General features: G+C 49.1%; 1 protein-coding gene across 4 annotated transcripts in view; it reads left to right on the top strand.

The window, feature by feature from the left end:
- Positions 1-1,208: 1,208 nt before the first annotated feature.
- RAB11FIP1 (RAB11 family interacting protein 1) overlaps positions 1,209-26,050 on the top strand; it is a 29,968-nt gene continuing 5,126 nt past the window's right edge. For 2 of the 4 annotated variants that reach the window (XM_067722090.1, XM_067722091.1), the window contains exons 1-5: positions 1,210-1,680; positions 15,939-16,381; positions 17,489-18,275; positions 19,315-21,105; positions 21,876-21,984. In XM_067722090.1, coding sequence (XP_067578191.1) covers positions 1,304-1,680; positions 15,939-16,381; positions 17,489-18,275; positions 19,315-21,105; positions 21,876-21,984 — 3,507 coding nt within the window. In that variant the 5' untranslated portion in view covers positions 1,210-1,303. Of the gene's footprint in view, positions 1,681-15,938; positions 16,382-17,488; positions 18,276-19,314; positions 21,106-21,875; positions 21,985-26,050 lie in introns of all 4 variants that reach the window. The other 2 variants (XM_067722092.1, XM_067722093.1) reach the window with 2 other exon arrangements.

Here is a 26,050-nt window from a genome sequence, read left to right on the forward strand (position 1 = left end):
TTGGCAGAGAGGTGGGCAGGACCGCCATGGGCCAGCCAAGTGAGTACATGCCTGAGGTGGGAAGATTATCTGGGCTACAGTTTGCTCAGGAGATAGAGGAGAGAGAATCAGGGTGGGGTCCAGATAGGAGTGCCTTGAGCCATCCAAGATTGGGGTTCTGAGGATCTGGAAGAAGCAAAGGATGCAGCAGAAACACTAGATGGGAGTCAGGACACCTGGGTTCTAGTCCTGGCTCTGTTGCAGGATCTTGAACGAGTCACTTCTCTGCTTCCCTGGCTCTTTCCTTAATTCTAAAACCTAAAAACCTTCAAAGTGACCTTTGCAATCTGATGATCAATAGATATTTGAGTCTTTGAAGTAGCATATTGGGAATGAAGGGAATCAGCCACTCTAATGGAAACTGGGAACGAGAAAGTGCCTGACTGGGAGCTCAGAGATAAAGAGCGAGGAGAGACTGCAGAGGGTCCAGCCAGGGAGAAAAGGGGAACTGCGGGGAAGGGCCCCGTTGGGCAATCCCATTTTCAGTTCCTCCGTTCGTCCCCTTCCCCGACTTAGCCTCTTGGCCTCACCTTATTTGGTCAGGGCGGGGCAAAACAGAACACTCCTACGCCGTCTCAGGCGCCTCCTGCCTTTCCCTTCTCCTTTTCGGGTCCTCAAAAGATCCTGCTCGCTCTTCCCTCACCTGGCACCTTCCCCGAACCCACTTTCCTCCATAGCAACGCCCCCCGCGGCCAAAGTAGGAAGAGCAACGAATTTGGGAACGCATTCATAATTACCCTTGTAGCTACCGTTTATTGGGAACTCACCCTGTGCCAGGTAACATTTTTTTATAGCAATTCTATGAGGTGATTGTTATCTCATTTTACAGATAAAGAAACTGAGACCCAAAGATATTAAGTAATCTGTGCAAGGTCACACACCTGCCGGTTGGCAAGGCCAGATTGGAAATGAGGTGTGGCTCCCCAGTAGCTGCTCTGGCCACTTCCGGTTGGGCCGGGAGACCTTTGGCAGTCGGAGACCCCTGCCCTCACCTAGCACCTCTCAGACCCGAATTCTTCATGCCCCGCCCCCGCCCGCGCCGAGCCCGCCCAGTCCTCGGCGCCCTGGAGCCTCGCCCGGCCTGCGCGGAGGAGGCGGGCCCAGCACCCGCAGGTGGGGCGGGTGGCGGGGCGGGGCTGGGAGGGGCAAGGCATAGAGGGGGCGTGGCCGGAAGCCTTAAAGAGGCCGGCGCGGCGGGGCGGGCCGTAGGGGCCGCGGGTCGCGGCGATTTTCTCAGTTTCGTTTGGACCGCAGCGCAGCCACCATGTCCCTGGCGGCTTCGGCGGGCAGGGGCCCGGGGGCCGTGTGGTCCCCAACGCACGTGCAGGTGACGGTGCTCCAGGCTCGGGGCCTGCGGGCCAAGGGCCCCGGGGGCACGAGCGACGCGTACGCAGTGATCCAGGTGGGCAAGGAGAAGTACGCCACCTCCGTGTCGGAGCGCAGCCTGGGCGCGCCCGTGTGGCGGGAGGAGGCCACCTTTGAGCTACCGCCGCTGCTGTCGGCTGAGGCAGCGCCCGCCGCCGCCGCCACCCTGCAGCTCACCGTGCTGCACCGCGCGCTGCTCGGCCTCGACAAGTTCCTGGGCCGCGCCGAGGTGGACCTGCGGGAGCTGCACCGGGACCACGGCCACAGGAAGACCCAGTGAGTGCGGGCCGGGGGCGAAGACGCGTGGTCTGGGCGCCGAGACCCTTTTGAGTGTGTCCCCACCAAGGGGACGAACGGAGCGAGGCCCTTCTAGAGGGATCCCCTCGGCCCGTACTAGTATTCTCACCTAGCTTCACCTTCCTGGGCTCTCCCAAGTGTGTGGCTTCGGGTACCCGGAGAGTTTTTGAATCTGCAGGACGGCGCTCGGCGTCTGGAACTTAGTAATCACTTAATGAATTTTTGATGAATCGAAACTACCTGTGGGCTGACGAATTACTCTTATTTAGTTGAGTAGCGTGTATATTTGATGTACCCATTAGCCTCCGTGGAAAGCCTCCTGGGTATTTAATTTTACTGGACACTGAGCTGAGAATGGCTGGGCCGGGGCGCAGGGAGGACCCACTGGAGCAGTGAAAGCCACTGACACTAGGGCCCTAGAGGCTCGCCCAGGGGCTGAGCTGGGGCGTTACAGTGCGGTGGGGACTGGGGAACGGAGAATGCGGGCTGCCTGGGGAGGGCTATCCCCCAACCCGACCTCACAGCCGCCGAAGGGGTTGGTCAAGAGAATTTGCCCCGCCCTCCTCTCCGCCCCTCCCTCAAGAATGCTAGAACAGTTTGGTCTTCACTTTCAGACCGAAAAATACTAACCGTGTTTGCCCCGGGCCCCAAAGGAATAAGGATTTCCCATTGATGGCTGGAGCCAGGGCCTGCCCTTGGCCGAGCTGAACTGAAAAGTAAGCATTGTTTCTGTCCGGAGTTTGTCAAGTTCTCTGGTCCTACTGGGTAGTGGGGAGGGGATGGCTGCTCACCTGTAGCCACCGCACCCCCCCCCGCCCCCAAGACTTCTCTTTTAGGGTATCAGAGTCCCGCAGGGAAAGCAGGGCGAAACCCTGTGCACTCCAAAGTGATACCGATTTATTTGTTCTCTTTCGCGGGTGTTTGGAAGGGAACATTTGATTATGCTCATCTAGTGTACCGACAACTAGCCTCGCTTAGCTTAATTGGTTACTTTGCTGGACCTTAAATATGCAAGGCAGTCATGTTATCACCTAACTCCTGTGGTTTACGAAGCACTCTGATCCATATTGTGTGTTTTAGATATAAACGGTATTTCAGCTTTCCCTTGTGAAGGAGACAGGAAGAGCCAGAGGATTTGAAGTTACCAGACTCCCCTTTCTGTAGGGTGCTTGCAACTGTAATACCTGCTCCTCTTATTGGCCAAAGATGAACAGGCATTTCTGAACTCAAATCAGATAAAAAGAGAGAGCCTTGAGGTGAGGATGGATGGGGTATCTTTGTGGCATCAACTTGCAAGCCATAAGGTGAGCAGCAGCGTCTTTGCTGAGCTGGGGCTGAAGCAATGCTAATTTTCCATTTGACTAAATGACATTTGGGGCCTGGGGTTGGCTTCCTTTCCAGCTTCAACTAGGCACCATTGGCCGTCCTTTGTCTTGTCCCATCCCGAGATGTGTGGATATTATCGTCTGTCTCTGCCATCTGTTTCTTCTGTGAACCTTTTATTCCCTTGAAAGATAGATAGCATCTTCCTGCCAGAGATGGGGATTCCAGATTCCTGGGTCTGGTGCCCACTCTCGCCCTGACTCATTGCTGGGCTTCAGGCTGCTCGGTCTCTAAACATCCAAGTTGCCTTATGTATAAATGGAGCTTGTGGCCAGACTTAATTGATGTTTATAAGATGTTTCCAGGTTGCTGGATTAATGGAGCCCCGTGTATAGATTCAAAAGGTTCTGTTACTGCTTTGGGAGGAATGAAAACCTCCTCAAGTTCCCTGTTTCAGGAAGGGTACAGTCTCCGCATCTCCATTTTTCTCATCCTCTCTGATGTAATTCTAAACTTAGATGATTACTGCTGTCTCTATCATATGAGCTTGTGACCACTTAGAGTATCAGCTTATAGGAAAATGGTACTTAGTTGATAGATTTTTTTTTTTTTTTTTAGTTGATAGATTTTTAATAACTGCAAAGGAAGCCTTCTTTGCTCTGCTAAGCAGTAGGTGAAATTGCAAGCTTTCCACCTGTCACTTGCTGGGACTTTCCAAGGTGCTGGGGAAACCCAGTTAAACTAAGCCTGTCTGATGTCCTGGTACATCACTTGGGTGCCCAAGGTAGCTGTGATTTGGAGCATGAGATATACACTGAGAGGTGGGAATTCAACGGAAAGAAACTGGTTGGGCTAGGAAGATCATTTGAACTAGCTATTAATGGTTTGACTCCACCTTAGACATTAAAACCAAAACCAAAACAAAAGCTCAAATCTTGGTCTGCAGTTTTGTATGTGTGTGTTAATGTGTGCATGTGTGTTCATCTCTACAGAGAACAGTTGCTCCTCTAGAGTATGATTTTTTTCCCCCATGGGTCCAGAAGCTAAAACTCAAGGCATTAAGAGCTAACTGTGCTGATATTTTCATTTGTTCTCTTAATAAGCCCCCATGTATCATATATCTGGAGTCAAGAGAATATGCTTTTTGTAATGACTCAGATTTTGCAGACCTCAAATTTAGTGTGATGATACATATCTTTAAAGCACTAAACAGAGGCTGACATATAGATAGGATCCATTTAACAGGGAAGAGTGTTTGGCCCCTTTAGTTAAGAAAAAATGGAAATGAATTGATTTTGCACTTATACAACTGTCCCTCATATCCGAGGGTGATTGGTTCCAGGACCTCCACCGCCCCCCCCCCCCCCCCCCCGGGATAACAAAATCTGCAAATGCTGAAGTCCCTTATATAAAACGGCTTAATATTTGCATATAACCTCTGCACATCCTCCTGTATACTTTAAATAATCTCTAGCTTAGTTATAATACCTAATGCGATATAAATGCCATGTAAATAGTTGTAAATACAATGTAAACGCTATATAAATAGTTGCCAATGCATGAATCCAAGTTTTGCTTTTTGGAACTTTCTGGAATGTTTCTTTTTCCAAATATTTTTGATCTGAGGTTGGTTGAATCCAACATGTGGAACCTGTGGATACAGAGGGCCGACTCGTGCGTACTTATCTGGGGTCTCAGCTGGGCCCTGGTTCAATGGGAATCAGTTAAGTCCCGTGATCATAAAACAGACGTGAATCTGAGAGGAGGCAGAATCAGGTGACTAGCATGTGGATTTCTCTGCTGTCCGGTCTCATGTAGTTTGGGGTCCTAGACTGAAAACAAAACAAAACAAAACAAAACATTTTTTTTTTTTTTTTTGCGGTACGCGGGCCTCTCACTGTTGTGGCCTCTCCCGTTGCGGAGCACAGGCTCCGGATGCGCAGGCTCAGCGGCCATGGCTCACGGGACCAGCCGCTCCACGGCATGTGGGACCTTCCCGGACCGGGGCACGAACCCGTGTCCCCTGCATCGGCAGGCGGACTCTCAACCACTGCGCCACCAGGGAAGCCCCAAAACATCTTTTTAGGATACTAAGAGCAATAAAAATGGGAGAAATAATCTTTTAAAGACAGATTAAAATAAATATTCAGGCTGGTGCCTGGAAGGCCATTGTGTAAGTAAATAGGATGAAACTTGATACTGTGATAGCCTTCCAGATATGAAGAGAGACTGATGGAGGGTCATTTTCTCATATTTCTTGAAGATTCAAGAGGAAATTTGGTTGCATGTGAAAAGATCTGGATACTGATAAAGGTTAGACATTTTGAAGAACTGTAAGTATAGTAAGAAAGAGTGACAAGCTGTCAAAGGAAATTCAGGTGATTAAGGAGGGCTAGACAGTTGTTTTTCTGGGAGAGGTGGAGGCATAGAGGTGACAGATGAGCACAGAGGTCTCGAATTCACAAATCTGAGTCGTCAGTGTTTGCACTTATACCTCTGGGTTTCCTAAGCACATTTCGGCTTTTTATAACAGACTAGAAAATTCGAGCAATGCTGTTACTGCTTAAGTTTTTCTTTCCGTGGGATTCCCCCTAAAGATGCCATTGGGCGTTACTAGAAACCCTCCCACCCAGTGTAGGAACCTGATAGCTCACGTCCAGGACGGGGATCTGTGGGTTCTGGGATAAATAACCCCAACCTGTTCACAGCAGGGGAACGGAGTGACTAAGAAGGGGAAGGGTGGCTCAAAGTCACAGTTCCATCGATGTGAAAGATGTTCCCTCCTGTTTTTCGTGATATGATTTGATGATGATTTCATTTAGAAGACAGTTAGCATGGGGAAAGTTCTAACTGCCTTTTTCCCCCTTGTTGTTAACGTTCATCCATACTTTTAGTAATTATTTTTTGATGCCTACTATGTGTGAGGCACTTGGTATACATTGTAAACAGTGATGAACAAAACACACATGATCCCCGCTTTCAGAGAGCTGAGAGCCTTGTGGGGGAGATAGCCAGTAAACAAATGAACACATAAATGAACAATCCTGTATTGGGGTGAGTGCAGTGGAGGAAGAGAACGGGGTGTCATAAGAGAAAAGAGCAGGAAGGAGATTGCAGGTAGCCTCTCTGAGGCAGAGACCTGAAGGATAAAGAGGAATTTTCCCAGGGAAAGGTAGAGGAAGGGGGAGCAGCCTGTGCAAAGGCCCTGAGGCAGGAATGCCTGGGAAGCTGGAGAGGTTGCATCCATTGAGGCTGAAGAGGAAGGCAGGGCTTCGTTGAAGAGCAGTGGAAGCCACTGAGTGTTGAAAGTAGAGGGGTGATGTGATGCAGTTCGTGAAAGATCACTGTGGCTGTTGGGTGGAGAGCAGATTGGGAGCAGGCCTAGCCTGGAATCAGACAGGTGAAGTGGGAGGCTCTGGCAGGAATCTAGGCAACCAATTATGGTGCTTGGACTCGGGTGACAGGCATGGTCACGGACAGAGGTAGGTGGATTTCAGAAGTATTCCGGAGGTTCAGTTGGCCTGACTGGTGATGGGTTGGGTATGGGTGGGCGTGAGTGAGAGGAAGTGATAAGAATGAACAAACAAAATAAGGAGAACTTGCTGTTGAAAATGAACCAGGAAACGGTGGCAGATTTCTTTCCCTGGCAGTCACCGTGACACAAGAGTGAGATCACCATTACAAAGACAACACCAGCAGTGATACCTGTGCGCTGAGTGAATGAGCAGGAAACACCATTGAAACCAGGGTGTGTATATGTATGTCTTCAAGTGTTTACAGTTTCAACACAGGCCAAGCCTTTGTTTTGTAATAACCCGATGTGACCTCTCTGGTTGCCCCAACCCGCTGGTAGAGTCACTTCTGCGAGGACTACAGGACTAAGAAAAGGAAAAATAATAAATAACACGAGGGAAAATAAACCTGTAAATGAAAACTACGCCTCTGGAGGCAAGTCAGTCAACCATGTAAAGGTTTCTCACATCAGGGAAGGTGAGCGCACAAAAGAGCCTTGTTTTGCTTAACTTCCTTTTGGTTACAAAGACTTCTGTTGTATTTCCACAACTACCATCAGAGGAAGGCTTTTCTAAATAGTATCTCTGTCATTTTAATTGTAGTTATTAACTAAAAAATGTTATGATTACATTAACAGTACACGTGCTTATTAAACGGTCATCAACTCCAACATGCACTTGCTGACACCACTCTCCCTCTCCCTGGACGGTAATCTTAGGTATCCATTTGGCCGCTCCAATTTTAATTGCCATACGTCCGAGAAAGCTGTGCTTCTCACCCTATACTTTTGGAGGGACGCTCACTCTGGCCTAGCTCCAGAGGATTAAGATGCCCTGCCCAAACGTGGGAGCAATAGAAGGGCATTTAAGACCTTCTCTTCATCTCAGAGCCATGCCCTGGGTGGCCTATTGTCCTGGGCCTGGTACGGATCTCTAAGCCTCAGGGTCTTTGGGGTTTTTTTTTGGTTTTTTGGTTTTTTTTGGCCGCGCTGTGCGGGATCTTAGTTCCTTGACCAGGGATCGATCCCTCACCCCCCTGCATTGGAAGCACGCACTCTTAACCACAGGACCATCAGGGAAGTCCCCCTCAGGGCCTTTGAATTCCAACACAATTAACACCCAGACACGTGTATGGCCTTTGAAGAAAGCCAACATCCACTGTGTGGAAAAAACTTGGTGAGCGGGTTGTGCTCCCCTTAAGGGGTCCTGGGCCAGATCTCATGCCGCAGCTGGCTCAGCAGGAGACCAGGCCAGTTCCTCTGCTTTCCCCTTGGCCAGGGACCACTTCCATCTCGTTGTTTGCTGTGTGACCCAGCCTAGTTGCGCAGATGTCTCTGAGTGCGGTCCCTGTAGACACAGGGCAGGCGGTCGTTTGCCCGTGTGGACGTGGAGAAGTGTTTAATCTTACTTTTAGCCCAGTGGATTAAAGACTAGGGGTGGCCTCGGTATGAGGTCAAAGCCCCGCTTCTCTCCGTTTCCCAGTGTGCTGTCTGGCTTGCTCGTCAGCACCCCTGCTCAACACTGGAGAAGCAGGTCACCTGCAGCTTGGGGCTTACGGTGCCCTTGGTAAAGGAGCCGCTTTTAGCCACTAATGAGACGAGAAATTCCTTTCCTGCTGGGACAGGTCTGGGGATGATCTGTTAGAGAAAAATCAAGGGCTTTCGTCTCCAGGGTGTCCCTGAGGGACACATTTAGGAATGTGCCCGTAGGGAGAAAAAAGCCAGCTGTAATTAAGTGTCTTTTCCTGAATGCTGGCCTCTGAGTGGAGCAGAGGGAAGGCATTTATAGGAAATCCCAGAAAAACCCTTTCTAGAGGTGTGACCGCTGCACACTTCACTTTTAAAATTCTTGTTTATTCAAAAGGACATGGCTAACTGAGGGAGAACAGCCAAGGCTTCCAGAAAGCCTGGTCTGAAAAGGCCTCTTGTGATCCTAAATAACCGCTGTCCTGTGTGAGGGGCACCAGTGGCACGCGGGCCCCGAGTTACTTCTTCAAGAGTGTCGCCACCTACAGCACCAGTCCTGTGGGGTTTCCTTTTACGCTAATGGAACTTTTCGTTTTTACTGATCATTTGTCATGAGAACAGGATTTTGAAATCCTCTTGGTATGGGGTTTTTTCCTCCTCCTTGGGACTTACCTGATTACCAGATAAATCAGATGCTGTGCTTCCCTGCCGGGAGCTCCCACAGAAAGGAGTGTGAGTCTGCCTGTGGGGTAGAGTGGACTGAATGTTCTTTGATGTCTGTCATGCTGAAGTTGTTTTCTTTTGTCCTGGCCGAGAGGTGGTGAACCAAACCATCACATTTTCTTTCCCCATCCTTAAAGAGACCCCACAGAGACTGTTCTTTGGCAGATCATGTAGACTACATCAGTGGCATTTACTTTTGGGCAAGAGGCGAGATACCAGATCTGATGTTAGAATATTAACATTTGTGGCTTTTTGAGATATGGTCAAGTAAAAACTTGGTAACTAGGTGATGGCAGGAGTGGTAGACTTACATGTTTATAAATGTGTTAATTTTTCTAATTCTTAGAGAATCTTAAAACACTGGTGCTTGGTTTTTTCTTTAGTCTTTACGTACAAGGAGTTTGGTATTGCTTTCAACTTAGAAAATATGTCTTGATCCTTATACTGCAGTCAGTTATGCCATCTTGGCGTATGTCTGAAATAGTTTGGGGGCCTCTGTTTCTTGTCTCTCCCACCTACTTAGAAATCCTGTGGAGTTCTGAGGATCATTAAATCTCAGGATAAGTTATAGAAATTATTCACCAATCGTGGTATTTTTAAAAATTGTATGTACTTTTTAATTTTGGAAATTGTGTCATACAAACAATTTTTAAAAATTATTTATTTTTGGCTGTGTTGGGTCTTCGTTGCTGCACGCGGGCTTTTTCTCTAGTTGCGGTGAGCGGGGGCTACTCTTCGATGTGGTGCGTGGGCCTCTCATTGCAGTGGCTTCTCTTGTTGCGGAGCACGGGCTCTAGCCATGCAGGCTCAGTAGTTGTGGCTCACGGGCGCTAGAGTGCAGGCTCAGTAGTTGTGGCGCACAGGCTTAGTTGCTCCGCGGCATGTGGAATCTTCCCGGACCAGGGCTCAAACCTGTGTCCCCTGCATTGGCAGGCGGATTCTTAACCACTGTGCCACCAGGGAAGTTCCACAAACTAATTTTATAATTGAGTCTTTTCCCGCTCCCTTCAAGTGCAAATCATTGTTATCTGTGTTTGATGGCTTAAGATTGGATCCTTAGGAATACAGTCAGTCAGAACTGTTGATGTCTTAAATTCCCATTTGAGAACCATGGGTGAACAATGGTATAAATGCACTTCACAGAACATCATACAACCATTAAAAATGGTGGGTATGGAGACTGTAAGACAATTATCTTTAAAAACACGCTGCAAATAGAATTGCACGTGTACTCTGGTTACTACCAAGTCATAATCATAGCGAACACTTACTGAGTGTAAGTGCCAGGCACTGTTCTAAGCTCTTTACATATATTAAGCCATTTAATCTTCATTACATCCTTATGAGGTAGGTGCTTTTAACCCTGTTCCACAGACAAGTTAAGTAACTTGTCTGAAGCCTCTCAGCTAGTAATCGTTGAACTATGCGGGGGAAAAAGACTTCAAGAAAATACAGCAAAAGGGAATGTTTGAATTAGCATGAGAGAAAGTCAATTTTAAAAAAATATTAAAAAAAAATTTCTATAACCTGTTTTAGTTACTTTCTAAGGGAATTTCTGTAGAGCAAATAGTATAGGAAGATCAAAAGCGTTTTCAACCTGCTTTTTCTGTGATCTCTCCTTTGCCATGTCATTTACTGGCTTTTTAGGATTGAATTTGGTGACTACAGATAGCTTTTCAGTGCTTCCAGAATGGCTGTTTTAGGGATTAGGGTAAGAAAGGAGCCATTTGCAACCCTCATGATTTACCACCAGGAAGTTGATGATGGGCAGAGGGGAAGGTCCACCTCGGGGGGGGGGGGGGGGGTGGCGGGCGGGGGCAAGGCTGGCTGGTCGGTGATTCTGTATTCACACTTAGGTAGTTAGGACTAGCTATCTTGGTCAATGACAAAACCTGTTAAACTACTTAGCTTCTGGAGGATACACACCAGAAACCTTTTATAGGTCATAAACATCTCTGTCCCTGTTTGCTGTGCATTGCCTCTAGGCTACCAAGAGAAAAGTCTGGACACTTTACCCATGTGGAATCAGTCCTTTTCAGAACCCCTTTTAGATGTCCTCCTCTGCTACCCTCACGTGATTTTTATTATTTATTTTTATTCCCTGGGAAAGACGGTGAATAAACTGCTTCTTAAAATTTCTCCGTCTAAGAAAGATCAAGTGCGTCCTCCATCTCAAACGTTAGACTCGGGTGCTCTTCTGTTCTTCCTGCTTCTTTCCTCCCTTGAGGCCAAACTCCCCTGTGTCATGAAGTTTAGTTACCGTGGGGGATGATTCATGCTATAACTCATGGTTGAGTTTTTGTGCAGGAAGGGAAGTAGGCGGTCCCCCATTGACCCTGGAGTCCACATCAGACCCATAGACAAGGACCCCTTGAAATTAATGCTCACCCATTAAAGTGAAGTGACTTGTGGAGCTGGTGGTCTTCCTTTGCCTTGCCTTTCCTGGAGCCTCCTGTGTCTAATGGGAGGGTGCAGTCTTAATTCATTTTGCGGAGTCCCTAAGTAGGTGGTTCTTATAGCCCCTTGGGATTTCAATTAGCTGAGAACCTTCTTTGTGTGTGAGAGTCCTTGTTTTAGCAGGAATTTCTTTTCATGTCTAATTATTTTCTCACACTTCATAGTCAGAAAGAAAAGGCAGCAGTTGTTTCAGTGTAACAAACGCTTTGTGATGTTTGGTGAGCCAGCTCTCTACTGGTGGGTAAGCTTTTCAGCGAAGAATCTGGCCTCTTCGTTTTGTATTTCCAGTGCCTGCCGTGCAAAAACATGAACCGAACCGAATCTTTGAAGCCATCGTTTCTCTGTGTCTTGAATCTTTGAAGCCAACATTTTTTCTGTCTGTGTCTACCCCTCTGGAATGTTTTAAAGGAAAAACATGTTTGCTTCAGTTGCAGACAGGTTATTTTTGAGGCGTACCAGTCAGTCCTTTACAAGTGTAATCCCGCACGTCTGCAGGGATGCACTGTGAGACCTTTCATTTCCCAAGAGCAGGAACCACACTGCCCCCGCTCTCCCACATTCCGATAGAAGGCCCCCTGGGACCAGCTTTCCTTGTATTGAGAAACCTACGTTCTGAGGCAAACCAGCCCTGAGAATTGGACATGGTTGGGTGGTTTTAGCTGTTCTCAAAAGGAGTGTTTAAAAAGCCCAGGAGGACTTCCCTGGTGGCGCAGTGGTTAAGAATCTGCCTGCTGATGCAGGGGACACAGGTTTGAGACCCGGTCCGGGAAGATCTCACATGCCACGGAGCAATTAAGCCTGTGCGCCTCAATTACTGAGCCCACATGCCATAACTACTGAAGCCTGTGCGCCTAGAGCCCGTGCTCCGCAACAAGAGAAGCCACTGCAATAAGAAGCCTGCGCACCGCAACGAAGAGTAACCCCCACTCGCAGCAACTAGAGAAAGCCCGTGCGCAGCAACGAAGACCCAACGCAGCCAGAAATAAATAAATAAAGTAAATAAATATATTAAAAAGAAATAAATAAAAAGCCCAGGAGATACGACAATGCGGGTCCAGACACTAGTTCCCCAGTCCGGCGACTCGGGAAGCAGACCCTGTGTCCTGCATACTGTATATTTTCCTTCCTGTACCCAGTTCATGCTTTTTTACTTTTATTCATTCTTTCCCTTGCTGCTCTTAATAAGGCATCTTTCTGAAAGTGTAGAAGACTTAAATGAATTTTTCTATATTTTTAGCTGTTGCCTTGTCTTGTGTTTGACCAAGAAAACCCCAAACCAAAAAACTCCCAAACAGTAGGGCAGCCTGTTTGGATAATACGATTTTTGCTTGTATGTTCATTTCCAAGATCCTCACTTGACTGAGGGGCATGGAGATTAAAGTTTTCATTCTGTACCATTTTGTATGATTTGAATTGTTATCCTATGCGTGTTATTACTTTAAAATACAGTTTATATACATTTCTTGTCACTTTCTGTGTATTCAGAGATCCTTTTAATTTTGGAAGAACTAACTTTTAATTATAAGTAAAAATGACTATTTGCTTATAGAAGGGATCCTTTTATTTTTCATTTTTTTGATAGGTTGCAGGATGTTTTAGAATATGGGCCTAAAAATAAACTTTCTACACTGGGATTATGGCTTTCTCTCTGTACTCTGCCCTTTGTACTGGGAAAGCCCAGCCCTGATTTCTGAGATGATTCAAGCTTTCTGGGCCTTCGTGAATGGTTGTGCTGGGACACAGCCACCCTGCTGTCACATGCTGTGTGGCCCTGCTGGGACCTGATTATATATGAACTACTTCTGTGAGGTGCTGGAATTAAGTGCACTGAAAATCAAACGGACAGAAACACTGATAAATTGAACCAATGCTTAAATGTTGGGACCCACAAATATGTCCTGCTTTGGAATTTCTTAGGGTGAGACATTTATGGATCGTTGCTTTCATGAACTATCAGATTATACTTGTGTCAAAGATCCCTTGCTTAGGGCTTCCCTGTTGGCGCAGTGGTTGAGAGTCCGCCTGCTGATGCAGGGGACACGGGTTCGTGCCCCGGTCTGGGAGGATCCCACATGCCGTGGAGCGGCTGGGCCCGTGAGCCATGGCCGCTGAGCCTGCGCGTCCGGAGCTCCGCAACGGGAGTGGCCACAACAGTGAGAGGCCCGCGTACCGGAAAAAAAAAAAGATCCCTTGCTTAAGCTGTGTGAATTTAATGATCAGGATAATATTGCTAGAAGAATTCCTGTCTTCCTTTCCAGCTTTAATAAATCCAGCAGACTCACAGGGGTTACTTACCTGCCTACGATTCAGTCTGCTTTTCACGTCCTTAAATAGCCCTGTGGCTGTTCTTGGCTACCTGGTCTTTGGTTTTAGGCTTGCGTGTGAAAATAAGTGACAGGAACAGTTGAAGTGCCTGTTCATACCTCCTAGTGGTGTTAGAAGTTTCCAAAACAAATCCCACTCTAGTGCCCAGGGACTGAACCTGAGCATCAGGTGATAATAGGCCCTCAGGGAGGATCCTAGAGTTGGTTGCAGCTTCGCTCAAAATAAACGGACTTCGGCACTGATACTTCGGGGAAGGCGCCCCGTTCAGGGAGCTGGCAAGTGGTATTCTTTGAAGGTCGGGAGCCTTTGCGTCCCCTGGGAGGGTGAATAGAGAGGTGGAAGAGCTGGGAGAAGGCCCTGGGTGGAGAGGTGAGGCTCTCTGCTTGTGGCTGGTGTGGTCATCTGTGCCTCCACACTCAGCTCTCAGCAACTTCCCCTATTCAGGTGCCTACCCTTGCTATTTACAAAAGCTAACCACCCCTCATCACCAAGGCTACCATTTAGCACATGACTGTCAGAAGAGAAAGATACAAATAATCCTCTCAACATCTAAATGACAGATATGCAAACTGTTCCCAGCCTGCCATGGAAAATGTGTTGGGAAGACACTCGGCTGGCAGGGTGAGGCTGTCTGTAAGGACCTTGCGTCTTCCTCCTGCTCCAGCTGTGGACTGTAGTTTTAAAAATCGTAAAAGATTTCTCCTAAAGGTCCAAAGTCGTAGCTCATGTCATTTTCCCAGATCTTGGCTGTATTTTGTTAATCCAGTAAGTCCTTCTCGATGACGTTGTGTCTGAACTTTATGTGCAGCCCTATGATTTATGGTTGATGCCAGCTATGGGGGCTTTCCCCTTTCTCTTCTTTCATCTCAGGACATTTAAATTGGAAGCTTAAGCCTTCCTCAAAAAGAATTTAAATTTCAGCCCTCTTTTCTATGTGTTGTAAAAGACGGCTCAGCAAAGATGAGTTCAGAGGGAGTGCCAACCTGGAATCTTGGTGTAAGGGAAAGCTTTGGGGAAATTGTAGAGCTGGTTCAGAGTCCTGACTGTGCCTTTTAGCAGTTGCAAGGCCTTGTACCAGTTACCTAACTTGTGAGCCTCAATTTCCTTATCTGTAAAGTGGGTATGCTGTCCACTTCATGTCATTCTCGTGAGACCTAGAGGAGGACGTTTCTAAGTGTGTTTCTGCATCCCTCTGCCCCTTTAAGTGTAGAATGAGCTAAAGTAGCGGGGGGCACGATCTGCCCTGGGAGCAGGAGGGGCTGAAGGTGAAAGAGGAAATTGTGTTTATTTGGGCAAAACCATCATTTCCTTAAAGTCCACAGCCCTCAGCTCTTAAATAGGTCACCGAAAAGAACATCAGAGTGTGGTTCTCGGCATGTGAGGGTGACCCCGGGGGCAGCTGTGGGTCAGCCCTGTATTTGGAGTTGTTTGTTCTGCGGAGCCCGCGCCACTCACCGGGCTCACATTCTTGCGGTTCACCCGATGGAAAATGCCGAGGGGAGGTTTACTTTCTCTGAAGTTCGTCTTTCAATGGAGTTGGGCTGATATACTATCATTTGCCATATCGTGAAGTAGTTTGCAAATGACCAAGTGAAATTCTTGAATCATGCTTGAAATATTCCTTTTTCTGATTATTAAGCTGGGGATGAATGCCTCCTCTCAGTTTCTCTTTCTTTCTCATCGTGGTAAAATACATATAAGAACGGTGACCATTTTAACCATTTTTAAGCACACAGTTCTGTGGCATTAAGTGCTTTCACATTTTTATGCAACCATCACCACCGCCGAACTCCAAAACTTTTATTCTCCCAACTGACACTTCCAGGTCCCCCCGCACCCCCCAGCCCCTGGCGACCACCATTCTCCTTTCTGTCTCTGAACTCGGCTGTTCTAAGGGCCTCACGTCAGTGGAATCATACAATATTTGTCACTTTGTGACTGCCTTATTTCGCTCTTTTTTTTTTTTTTCTTTAACAAATCTTTTACTGTGTCTTATAGTTTCCATTACTCCCTGCCAGGGACTATTCTACAAACCCTTGCTTTTCTCTTGCAAATTTGCACTCTACCTACGTAACTGTTTGTATATGATCTTTGCATTTTTACCCCGTTGAAGGAAAAAACCAGTCACAGGAAGTGATTTGATGGAATGTTTATTTTATTCTTAGAAATAGCTCTTTACCGAATCAAGATTTTAGGTGACCTTACACTAAGTACAGAATCAGATCCTATCTTTGCCTGGAGGGTGTCTTCTCAGAAATAAAACTTCAAGTTCTGCCCTCCCCCACTGCACCCCTCACTCCCCAAAGAAGAGAACACAGGGTGTGTGTACGAGGCTGGTAATAGCAGAGAGGAGAGGCCAGGTAACACGGACTGTGAACATCGTTCGAGGTGCTTCCATTCAAAGGTAACCTCTCAGCCTTTCTCCTCGTAGGTGGTGTACCTTGAAATCCAAACCGGGGAAGAAGAATAAAGAACGAGGAGAAATTGAGGTTGACATCCAGTTTATGAGAAGCAACATGACCGCTAGCATGTTTGACCTTTCCATGAAAGACAAGTCTCGGAATCCCTTCGGGAAACTGAAGGACAAGATCAAGGGGAAGAATAAGGACAGCGCGTCAGATACTGTGTCAGCCATCATCCCCAGCGTGACGCCCTCGGCTGACAGCGATGACGAGTCTCCTTCGAAAGACAAGAAGAAGTCAAAGCTCAAGACCTTGTTTTCCAGGTCCAACCTGCAGAGAGCACCACTTTCCCAGTCCATGTCTGTCCTGCCGACTGCAAAGTCAGACAAAGTGCTGCTTCGTCCTGGAGACTTTCAGTCCCAGTGGGAGGATGAGGACAATGGCGAGGACAAGTCCTCCTCTGCCTCGGACGGTGAGTTTCCTTCTCCTCCTCCTTACTTGGCCCTTCTCCCCCAGCTGAGCCTACTTTGCTTTGGGAGAGAAGAAACAAACAAACCTTAGGAGAAAGATTTTAATTCAGCTCCTCAGTTAGTACAGTGACGGTGATGCTGGTGGAGGGGATGGCGGGGGTAGTGGTGATGCTGCTTTTACTGGTGGTGCTGGCGCTGTAGCTGCTCGTGGTGGTCACGGTAGTGGTGGTGATGATGAGGGGTAACCTTGGTTAGGAAGCCTTCTCTATTTCTAAGCCCTCTGGTTTCTAGGAATGTGCGAATGCCTTTTCCATAACGCCTGGCTCTGTAACTGATGTACATTAGTACAAGCTTTTGGGGCTAACAGAATGAATGCATGTACAGTTTATTTTTTATTTTTATTTTTGTGGTATGCGGGCCTCTCATTGCTGTGGCCTCTCCCGTTGCGGAGCACAGGCTCCGGACGCGCAGGCTCAGCGGCCATGGCTCACGGGCCCAGCCGCTCCGTGGCATGTGGGATCTTCCCGGACCGGGGCACGAACCCGTGTCCCCTGCTTCGGCAGGCGGACTCTCAACCACCGCGCCACCAGGGAAGCCCCGAGTTTCTTTTTTTAATTAAGGATAAAACCATGGAAACTTACAGTAATTCTGATATTTCATTAATTCGTTGGGTACTTACACTGAGCTCTCATGGAATACGTTCCTAATGAAAGCCGAGGAATCCAGTTCCATTAACTCTGAATTAACTGGATATTTTGAAATTCAGTCTCAGTGACCAGATCCCTATTATTGGCCAGATTCTGCACCTCTACCAAGAGCACTGCCCTTTTCCTTGCTTGCATGCACGGCTTCTCCACCTCAGCACCACTGACAGTTGGGAGGATAATGGTTTGTTGTGGGAGCCTCCCTGTACTTGTGGGAGCTTTAGCACATCCTGGCTTCCACCTGCTAGATGCGGGCAGCACACCCCGCCCAGCTGTGACAACCAAAAATGCACTCAGATGCGTGAGGACAAAAGCCATGCCCCGCCCCCCACCCCCACCCCCACCCCGTGTTGCGACCCATTCCCTTAGCTTCTCACTCCCTTGTTCTTGGTTCTTCTCCCACAGTCTCGTCTCACAAGGGAACGGCAAGCGTGGATCCTAAGCAGCTGAACCAGATCCACTTCAACCCCCCCAAGAAGGAAGGACTCTCCTTCCTGGGAGGCCTTCGGTCTAAGAATGACACCCTTTCCCGCTCGAATGTTTGTATCAACGGGAACCACGTCTATGTGGAGCAGCCTGAAGCCAAGAGCGAGACCAAGGGCAGCTCCCCGGCCTCCTCGCCATCCCCCCGGGGCCTCAGGAAGAAGCATTTGTTCTCATCTACAGAAAACCTGGCCTCTCGACCTTTGAAGGAGCCTGGGGAAGGAGGTGCGGTGCCTTCCGAGTCTTCCACAAAGGACTCTCTCAAGTCCATGTCCCTGCCATCCTACCAGCAGCTGGTCAGCGGGGACCTTCGGGAGAACGCGGCTCTGGCGACCTTGGAGGCTGCAAAGGAAACCAAAGAGAGCAAGAAACAGGAGAACAAGAAGTCCTCTCTGCTCTCCCTGGTGACCGGGAAGAAGGACACAGCCAAGGGCAGTGAAGGCGAAAGCCCGCCGGCCGCCCCCAGGAAGGAGAGGGAAGGCACGCCCGTGGCGGTCAGAGCCAGTGAGGACCAGCCGGGGCCTGTCGACGACCCCGTGAAGAGATCGGACGAGGAGACTGCGGCCATTGTCTCCGGACGGGGCAGAGCCCCGAACCCCTTTGAAGACGTGCAGATCCCAGAACCAGAAGCTGACCCAGAGCCCAAGGCTGCACCAGCGCCACCTGTTCCCTCACCCAGGGCTCCCCAGACCAGAGCCGTGAAACCCCGGTGAGTCTCGGCCCCTCCCCGGGGCCCAGCGGCCATGCCTACGTTAGAGCAGACCTTGCTTGTTGGTCCGTAGTGGTCCCTGCAGAAATTGTTTTTAGCCAGTTCCTACCACTGGCCTGGCCCACCTGCAGAGATTGCAGTGATGTGCCCCAGCCCGGGGCCACTGCCAGCAGGTGTGGTCTGCCCCTTGCCCGACATTTTCCCTGCAGGCATCTTTGCCGCAAGCGTTTTCTCTGCACACAGTTTTGCTTCTGGCGAAAGTACCTAGAACTGGTCTGTCCATCTCAGTGAGATAAGCAGAGCACAGTGGAATGCCCTGGTTTTGTATCAGATTCCGAGTGTCGTGGTCTGGGAGCAATACCAGGTTTCGGTGGTGGTACGTGCAGACCGGGGTTTAGTAGGTTCTTCCCATGAGTTCCGTTTGAGGCAGGTGTAATCTCTCCTCCTTGCACTTTGTTGTGGGTTTGCTGGCACAAGAGACCCTTGGTCCACTGTCAGGTGTGACTGGGAGGGTTCTCTGTGTGTTTCCTCTGCATGTTGTCTCACTAGCCGGGTGTTCTGCTTCTCAGCATGACTCACATTCACAGTGACGATATTCCTGTGCGCTGGGGGTGGGAGAGACTTTTTTTTGAGATTCTGCCTACTTTGATTTCACAGACACACACACACACACACACACACACACACACACACACACAGTATTCCTCTTCAAAATCTGCCTGTTGCTTTGTGGTGCACCTTTTATGACTTTGCACTTTTTAGGTGCTTTTTCTTTATCACCAAAAGAGACTGCAGACTGTTGCTCTACCTGGATCCTTCTGTTTCTATTGCAACAGTCCTTTCTGTGGCAGATGTACTTGGTGATAAAATTGTGCCCTTTGAGGATTAAGTATTGGTGTTGCTTCTTTAACTTCTCAAGCTACTGCCCCCAATATAAAAAAGAGTTCTCGCCTTTGGAAAGACTGTATTTTTACATGTCTTTTGCCTCTCATGCTGCATCTGCAACTGACCTGCAGATTTTATTTTGTCCTTTTTGCAGACTGGAAGTGTCTCCAGAGGCTCAGCCCGCACCCAGGCTCCCTCCTTCCACTCGCTCTCCTCTCGTGTTCTCTGCTCTCCCTTCCAGTTCTGGTCAGACACCCATCCCTTCTAAACCGGGGCATGATTCAGAGCCACAGCCCTTGGAATCTCCTCCTGGCTCCTCTTTCTCCTCTCCTGTAGCGGCCCCCATTTCCACATCCACTCCCATTGAACACTGGCCTCCCACAGATGTGGGTGAGGCCAGTCCTGAAGAACCGCCTTCGCTCCTTGAACCAGAGCTAGAAAAGGAGAGTTTGACACAAGTTCCAAGTACTGTTCCTTGTGCTGTGGGCTCGCTTTCCAAACAGACGCCCATTCCAGTGGGGAAAGGGATGGAAGACTCTCCAGTGGGGAAGACCAGCGCTGATGACCCAGGACAGTCTCTCCGGACGCAGCCGGAAGTGGGGCGAGAAGAAGAGCTTCTGGGGTCTCCCCCCAGGAAACAACGAGGCACCATCCCTTCATCTGTCGAGGCCCGAGAAGTAACACCCGCCGCTGCGCTCAGAGGAGGCGGGACGGGCAGCCCTGCCGGGAAGCCCCCGAGGCGGGGAGCCTCAGGCTCTGCGGGTCAATCTAGGTCTCCCGTGGGGGACGCAGACGGGGGTGGCGGGATGAGTCCTGCAGTTAAGGAAGCGGGGCCCCCCGTTCCCGTGGGCGAGTCGGTGCCTCCACTTGACGCTGCGATGCAGAGACACGAAGAGACGGGTCCGGATGCCTGTGAGGGCAGAAAGGGAATCGAGGGGCAGGTGGTGTTTTCCGAGCAGCTCTCTAGGGAAGAGGCGGGGGAGGAGGCCCCTGTGCTGGTCCGCGGGGACAGAGGTGACCCCCAGGCGGTGACGCCACAAGGGGCCGCCCCTGGAAATGCGTGGGACACGGGACGCTCCCAGGAGGGCGCGGCTGTGGCTGGACCCTGGCCCGCTGCCCTGGCAGCTCGCCCTCCCTGCCCGTCCTCCAAGGGGAGCTTCTTGGGGGGCCCCGCGCATGCCGCCAGCTCGGGGAGAGATGGTCCCCGTCTCAGGAGTCAGGGAGACGACACCCGGATGGCGCAGAACCAGAGCAAAGCCAGTGACCACGAGGGTCTGCTGTCTGACCCCCCGCACGGCCTTCAGTCCTCCTGCGAGGCAGAGCCCCCAGCCCTGGCCCATCTGGACTTGACCCTGCCTTCCATCCCCGAAGTCGCTTCGGAAGATGAGAGAGGAGATCAGCTTGAAGATGACAGAGGGGTGGCCCCGGTGGCAGCTCTGGGAGGAGGGGCTTCTTCCCCAAGCACGTGGCTCGCCCATGCTGAGCGGGAGAGGGCGCCTAGCAGGGAGGCCGGCGGGTCAGCAGCGGGCCTGCGCGAGCCCAGGCCGGGAGCGCCCAGAGCACCCGCCCCCGCTTCTGCAGAGCAGACCACAGCCTTGGAGGTTGAGGAACCACAGTCGCCGGGCCCCGGTGACAGCGGGGAGGCAAAACCAGTGGGAGATGGGAGGCCGGGTCAGCCTCCAGCCTCAGCCCTGGATTCCCTTGTGTCCGGCCCCCCCTTTTCTGAGCCCTTTCCTGCCACACGCTCTTTTCCCACCTGTGCACACTCTGACACCCACCACACCAGTACAGCAGAATCTCAAAAAAAAGCAGCAGTCCAGGGCTCCGCGGGTAAAGTGGAAAATTCTGGCAAGAGGAAGCCGCTTCTTCAGGCCTGGGTCTCACCCTCAGACACACAGCCCGTCTCGGCTCGACCAAGCGCTGGAAGCGGGTCGGCCAAGCACAGGTGAGAGCCGGGGGACGACCGTCCTCGTGAGTGTAGCCGTGCCCCCTTTGCTTCTCGTCTGCAGGCGCCAGGGCTTGCTCACCGCACAGCTGTTCTGCGGGGCGTCTGCCTGTGTTGCCGGAAGGGCTGTGTCCTGGGCCGGGAGCAGCGTTGGTAGCTGCGTTTGTAGCAAGAACAGAGTAGCAGCTGTCCTCAGAGGTAGATTCGGAATTGTTCTGCATGGTCTGAGTTGGAGCTCTCCTTGTAGAGAAACACCGGGAACCGTATCTTATTTCCTAGTCTCGGAAACCAGCTGAGATTGACCAGGAGAACCCAGCAGTGCGGACAGCTTACTTTAAGCAGCGCCCGATGGGAAGCTGGCCTGTTTGTTCTGAGCTCTTTCCTCCCTCTCGAGGCGCGCGCAGAGGGCTCTGCGGGGACTCCCACAGTGGAGTCCTAGGCTGCAGCTGCCGCTGAGAATAGGAGACCGTCTTTAACGTTCTCCTGACGTTGATAACGAGGCCAAGGGTCCTGTGAGACGCTCAGGACACGTGGCCATAAGTGGTGCCTTGTTGGCTTTCACGTGGCTGCCTCGCGCTGACTGCTTTCCTTTCTGAAGGAACGTTGGCACGTGTGGGACTGCAGGTGTCAGCGTGCGTGTCCCCGCTATTCCCCCGTCACCTCTCTCGTTGGCGGCCACGTCTGAGAGAGGCAGTCCCTCAGTTCCTCCGGTTCTGCCGTGACATACACGTCTAAGAAACAGCTAAGTGTCCTTTCTCCCTTCTCTTTAGACTTCATCCCGTGAAGCCAATGAACACGGCAGCCACCAAGGTCGCTCTCTCCAGCTCGGGAACTGCCACCATCATCAGTGAGAACTTGGTCAACGAAGCCATGATGAAGGTATGTCTTCTCCAGAAGGAGGCAGGTTAGTTAGGGATCTAGAAAACCCGCTGTGAGAGTCACCATGACATACATCTCCCGGGGCAGCAGGGAACGCCAGGGGTGACTTAACCACACGTCTCGGTCTCTGGATGATCTTTGGAAGCCCCTACACTTTCCATGGGATACTTACTTTTCCCCTCATAGTTTTTTGGCTGTCGTTGAATTTTGTTGTGTGTCAAGCAACATGATTGACACCAGTACTCTTTTTTAATGAGAAGAAACTGTCACCCACCCTCCAGCCCATGCAGATCAGATATTCTCATTTTCCCCACATGTCCTTTCTTATCTTTTGGCAAGAACATACAATTCTCGCAGTTGTCATCATTGCACAGATAGACTTTTTTGTAACTTTATTCTGAAGTAATTTCAAACTTTACAAAAGCTGCAAGAATAGCACAAAGAGCTCCTGTCTACTTCCATCCCAAGTCACCAACTGTTGACATTTCATCAGATTTGCTTTATCATCCTCACCCTCTCCTACTCCGTTCTCTCTTTGTAGCTGCGTATATATTTTTTTCTGAATTATTTGAGAGTAAGATGCACACGTCGTGCTCCTTTTACCCCTAAATGCTTAAGTGTGTAATTCCCAAGAATGAAGGCGTTTATCAAAATGAAGAAATTTAACATGAATGCCTCTCTGCTTTCTCATCTGCGGTCCGTATTTCACCTTCACCAGTTTTCCCAGTAGTGCCCTTTCTTGTCTGTCTGTTCTCCGGTCCAGGGTCACTCAGTTATCTCGTCTCGGGAGTCTCCCTTATTCTGGAATAGTTCCTTGGCCTCTTTTGTCTTTCAAGACGTTGACCTTTTTCAGAGTTGCAGTCAGTCGTTTGGTAGAACTTGCCTCAGTTTGGATTTGTCTGATGTCTCCCTGCGGTTTGGTCAAGGCTGGGCATTCTCGGCAGGAATTAACTAGAGAAATAATGTGCCCTTTCCAGTGCGTTGTGTAAAGAGCCCGTGACACCAGCCTGTCCTGTTAGTGGGGCGTTAACTGTGATGACTTAGGTTAGGAGGTGTCCACTAGGCTCTCCAGTGCAAAGTTGCTAGTTTTCCCCTTTACAGTTAGTAAGAAATGTGTGGGGAATTCGTTTCAGACGGTGTAAGCCTCCTGTTCCTATCAGCCTTCTGCTGGCAGGCCTTCTGTCCACTAACGCACGTGGTGGTAGCAAAATGATGGTTCTCCAGCTCCATCACCTGCGTGGAAACGCTCTGAAATCCTTTTTCCCTTAGTATCACATCGTAAACACTTTTGCATGTTGCTACTTACTTATTCTTTGAGCCGGTTATGCCAGTCTTTACTTACTCACTCCCCGGTTAGTGGATACTTAGCTTGTTTTCTGTTTTTCAATATGAACAACACTGTCGTCAATAATTTCTCGCATAGAACTTTTCCCTTCTTGTAGGTGATTTCCGTAAGCTAAATTTCCAGGAAGACTATTGCTGGATGAGAAGATCTCTGCTCTTTAAAAAGCTTGAGTGGCTAACACGAAAAAACCCAGCTCCTCCCCTTAAAACCAAAACCAGTGCCCCCCAGATGATCTCTGCTGGAGAGTATCTTCATCCTGCCCTTTCTGATCCTAAAATCAGAGGGATTCAGATGTGTTGTGTTTCAGACACGTGGACAGGAATTTCCTAACCCACCGCTGGGGATCGCAGTTGGGAGACATAAACTTTATTTCTATTTTACTGCAAGCGTCTAGAAGTTTCATTCAGTCATAGATATTTACGGTCCCAGGGACTCCAGGACATCAAATAGTTTTTGTGTTTTTAAAATAAAACTTTTGCTCACGTCTTCTTCACTCCTGCAAGCGTTTCGTAAGTGCCAGGCGGTGGCTGATACCTCTGGCTCTGTTGCACCTTTGCCTCCAGGCGCTGGGCTGAAGGTACACTGAAAGCTGCAGATTTTGGGGTCGAGAGGCTGAGTAGTAATAACGAACTGCTGCTGAAAACAAGTTAGCATCTTCTGGCCATCTTGCCTTCTCTTCCCTGTCGTCCATGCTGACAGGGCATCACTGTTAAGCATCATTCTCAAAATGATCAGCTGTAGCCAGAACTGTGAACCCACGGTGTTTTAGCCCAAAGCCTAAAGGTGGACCCTAACTTCGCCAGCTCAGCCTGGCTGGCTTCTGTAGTTGTGTAGAAGGGGCAGCACTTGTCCTCTTGGAGTTAATGATATTTACCGGGAAACTGGGCAAAAGAACAGCATGAAAGGGACCATCACGAAAACTAGAGTCACTTAGCACCCCCCTCGCCCCGTCCCCTCTTCCATTTACTGTGGCATGCAGCTTGGCTCCGAAGAGAAGCAAGGCCCCTGGTTCCCATTCTGCTTCCTCTGCAAAGCTCATTTAACCAGGGCCTTATCTCCGGGCCCTGACTGAGAGTAACTTGCCTTAAAACAAAGGCAACGGCTGCTTATTCTACTCATGATTTGTAAGTTCCGCTGCTGCCCCCCTGCCTGGAATCAACAAAGCTGTTGGTCCTGGACCATACCTGGTAACTACTCTGAGTAAACATGGAAAGGTTCCTGGAGACGGCTATTGGCCGACCGTAGAATAGACGCTTTGTACTAAGGCATAAACAGTGCTTATAAAAATAACTACTCTTTGGAATGTTGCAAAGTGAGAGAGAGGTTAGGAAAAGAAGTCGCATCGCTGAAGTTACGAAAAGCCAGCTGAATCATTACTACAATGGCTTTTTTTGTTGTTGTTGTTTTAGGGCCGCCATCTTTTATAGATGATTAAAACTAGGAATGTATTATTTATTCAGGTGGCTTCCACACTTCCATTTAAAAATAATCCAGCCAACTAGATCCAAAAATCATCTGTCATGTTGTATGGGAACAGTTGGATACAAATTTGAATGTACGTCATTATTGGTACAGCTATGAGGGAAAAATCCAACGTAAAAATCCTGGAAGGAAATGTGTGACACTGGGCACTATTGTTTCTTGAATTAATGGGTATTTTCTTTGCACCTCTTCCTCTCCATGGCCATTACTCACTTTCTGTAATTGCTGGATTGCTTTTTAATTTTTTTAGTCATCACATGAATAGGAACTTCTAATGATTTCCAAGTCCTGCATAGTTTCCTCTTTAGATTACAGAATCCAAATCGAAGAGCTGTTGGACAGTTTGTAGGAAGTACCTTAAGTGTGCATGCCTTTTCAGTTCTATGCATTTGTCTTAAGGAAACATTTAGGGATATGACCAAAGATTTATGGTCACACATTTAAATAAGTGTTATTATATAATTGTGAAAATCAAAACCAACCTAAATATCCAGCAACAGAGAGATGGTTAAAATATAATGAAATTTAAAACATCCATTTAGGACTTCCCTGGTGGTGCAGTGGTTAAGAATCCGCCTGCCAATGCAGGGGACACGGGTTCGAGCCCTGGTCCGGGAAGATTGGTCTGCAGAGCACCTAAGCCCATGCGCCACAATTACTGAGCCTGCGCTCTAGGGCCTGGGAGCCTCAACTACTGAGCCTGCATGCCACAACTACTGAGGCTGCATGCCTAGAGCCCGTGCCCCACAATAAGAGAAGCCGCCACAGTGAGAAGCCTGTGCACCGCAACAAAAAGTAGCCCCCGCTCGCCGCAACTAGAGAAAGCCCGTGTGCAGCGACAAAGACCCAACACAGCCGAAAATTAAATAAATAAAATTAAACAAACAAAGAAAATCCATTTAAAAAGCAATTTTTCTAAAGTTTAATGATGGGAAAATGCTCACAAAATAATAATTTTCAAAAGCTATAAAACTCGATTTTGTATGATGCTAAAGTTGTAAAACATATCATAAAGAAAACCCAGGAAGGGAATTCCCTGGCGGTCCAGTGGTTAGGACTTGACAGTTTCATTGCCAGGGCCCCGGGTTCAATCCCTGGTCAGGGAACTAAGATCCCACAAGCCGTGCAGTGTGACAAATAAACAAAAACAAATAAACCAAACCAAATAAAAAACAACAACGAAAAAACCCCACAAACAAAACAAAACAGAAAAACAGGAAGAATAAGAAAGAAAGAGAC

This window comes from Pseudorca crassidens, chromosome 21 (genome assembly GCF_039906515.1).
Source record: "Pseudorca crassidens isolate mPseCra1 chromosome 21, mPseCra1.hap1, whole genome shotgun sequence".
Lineage (NCBI taxonomy): Eukaryota > Metazoa > Chordata > Mammalia > Artiodactyla > Delphinidae > Pseudorca > Pseudorca crassidens.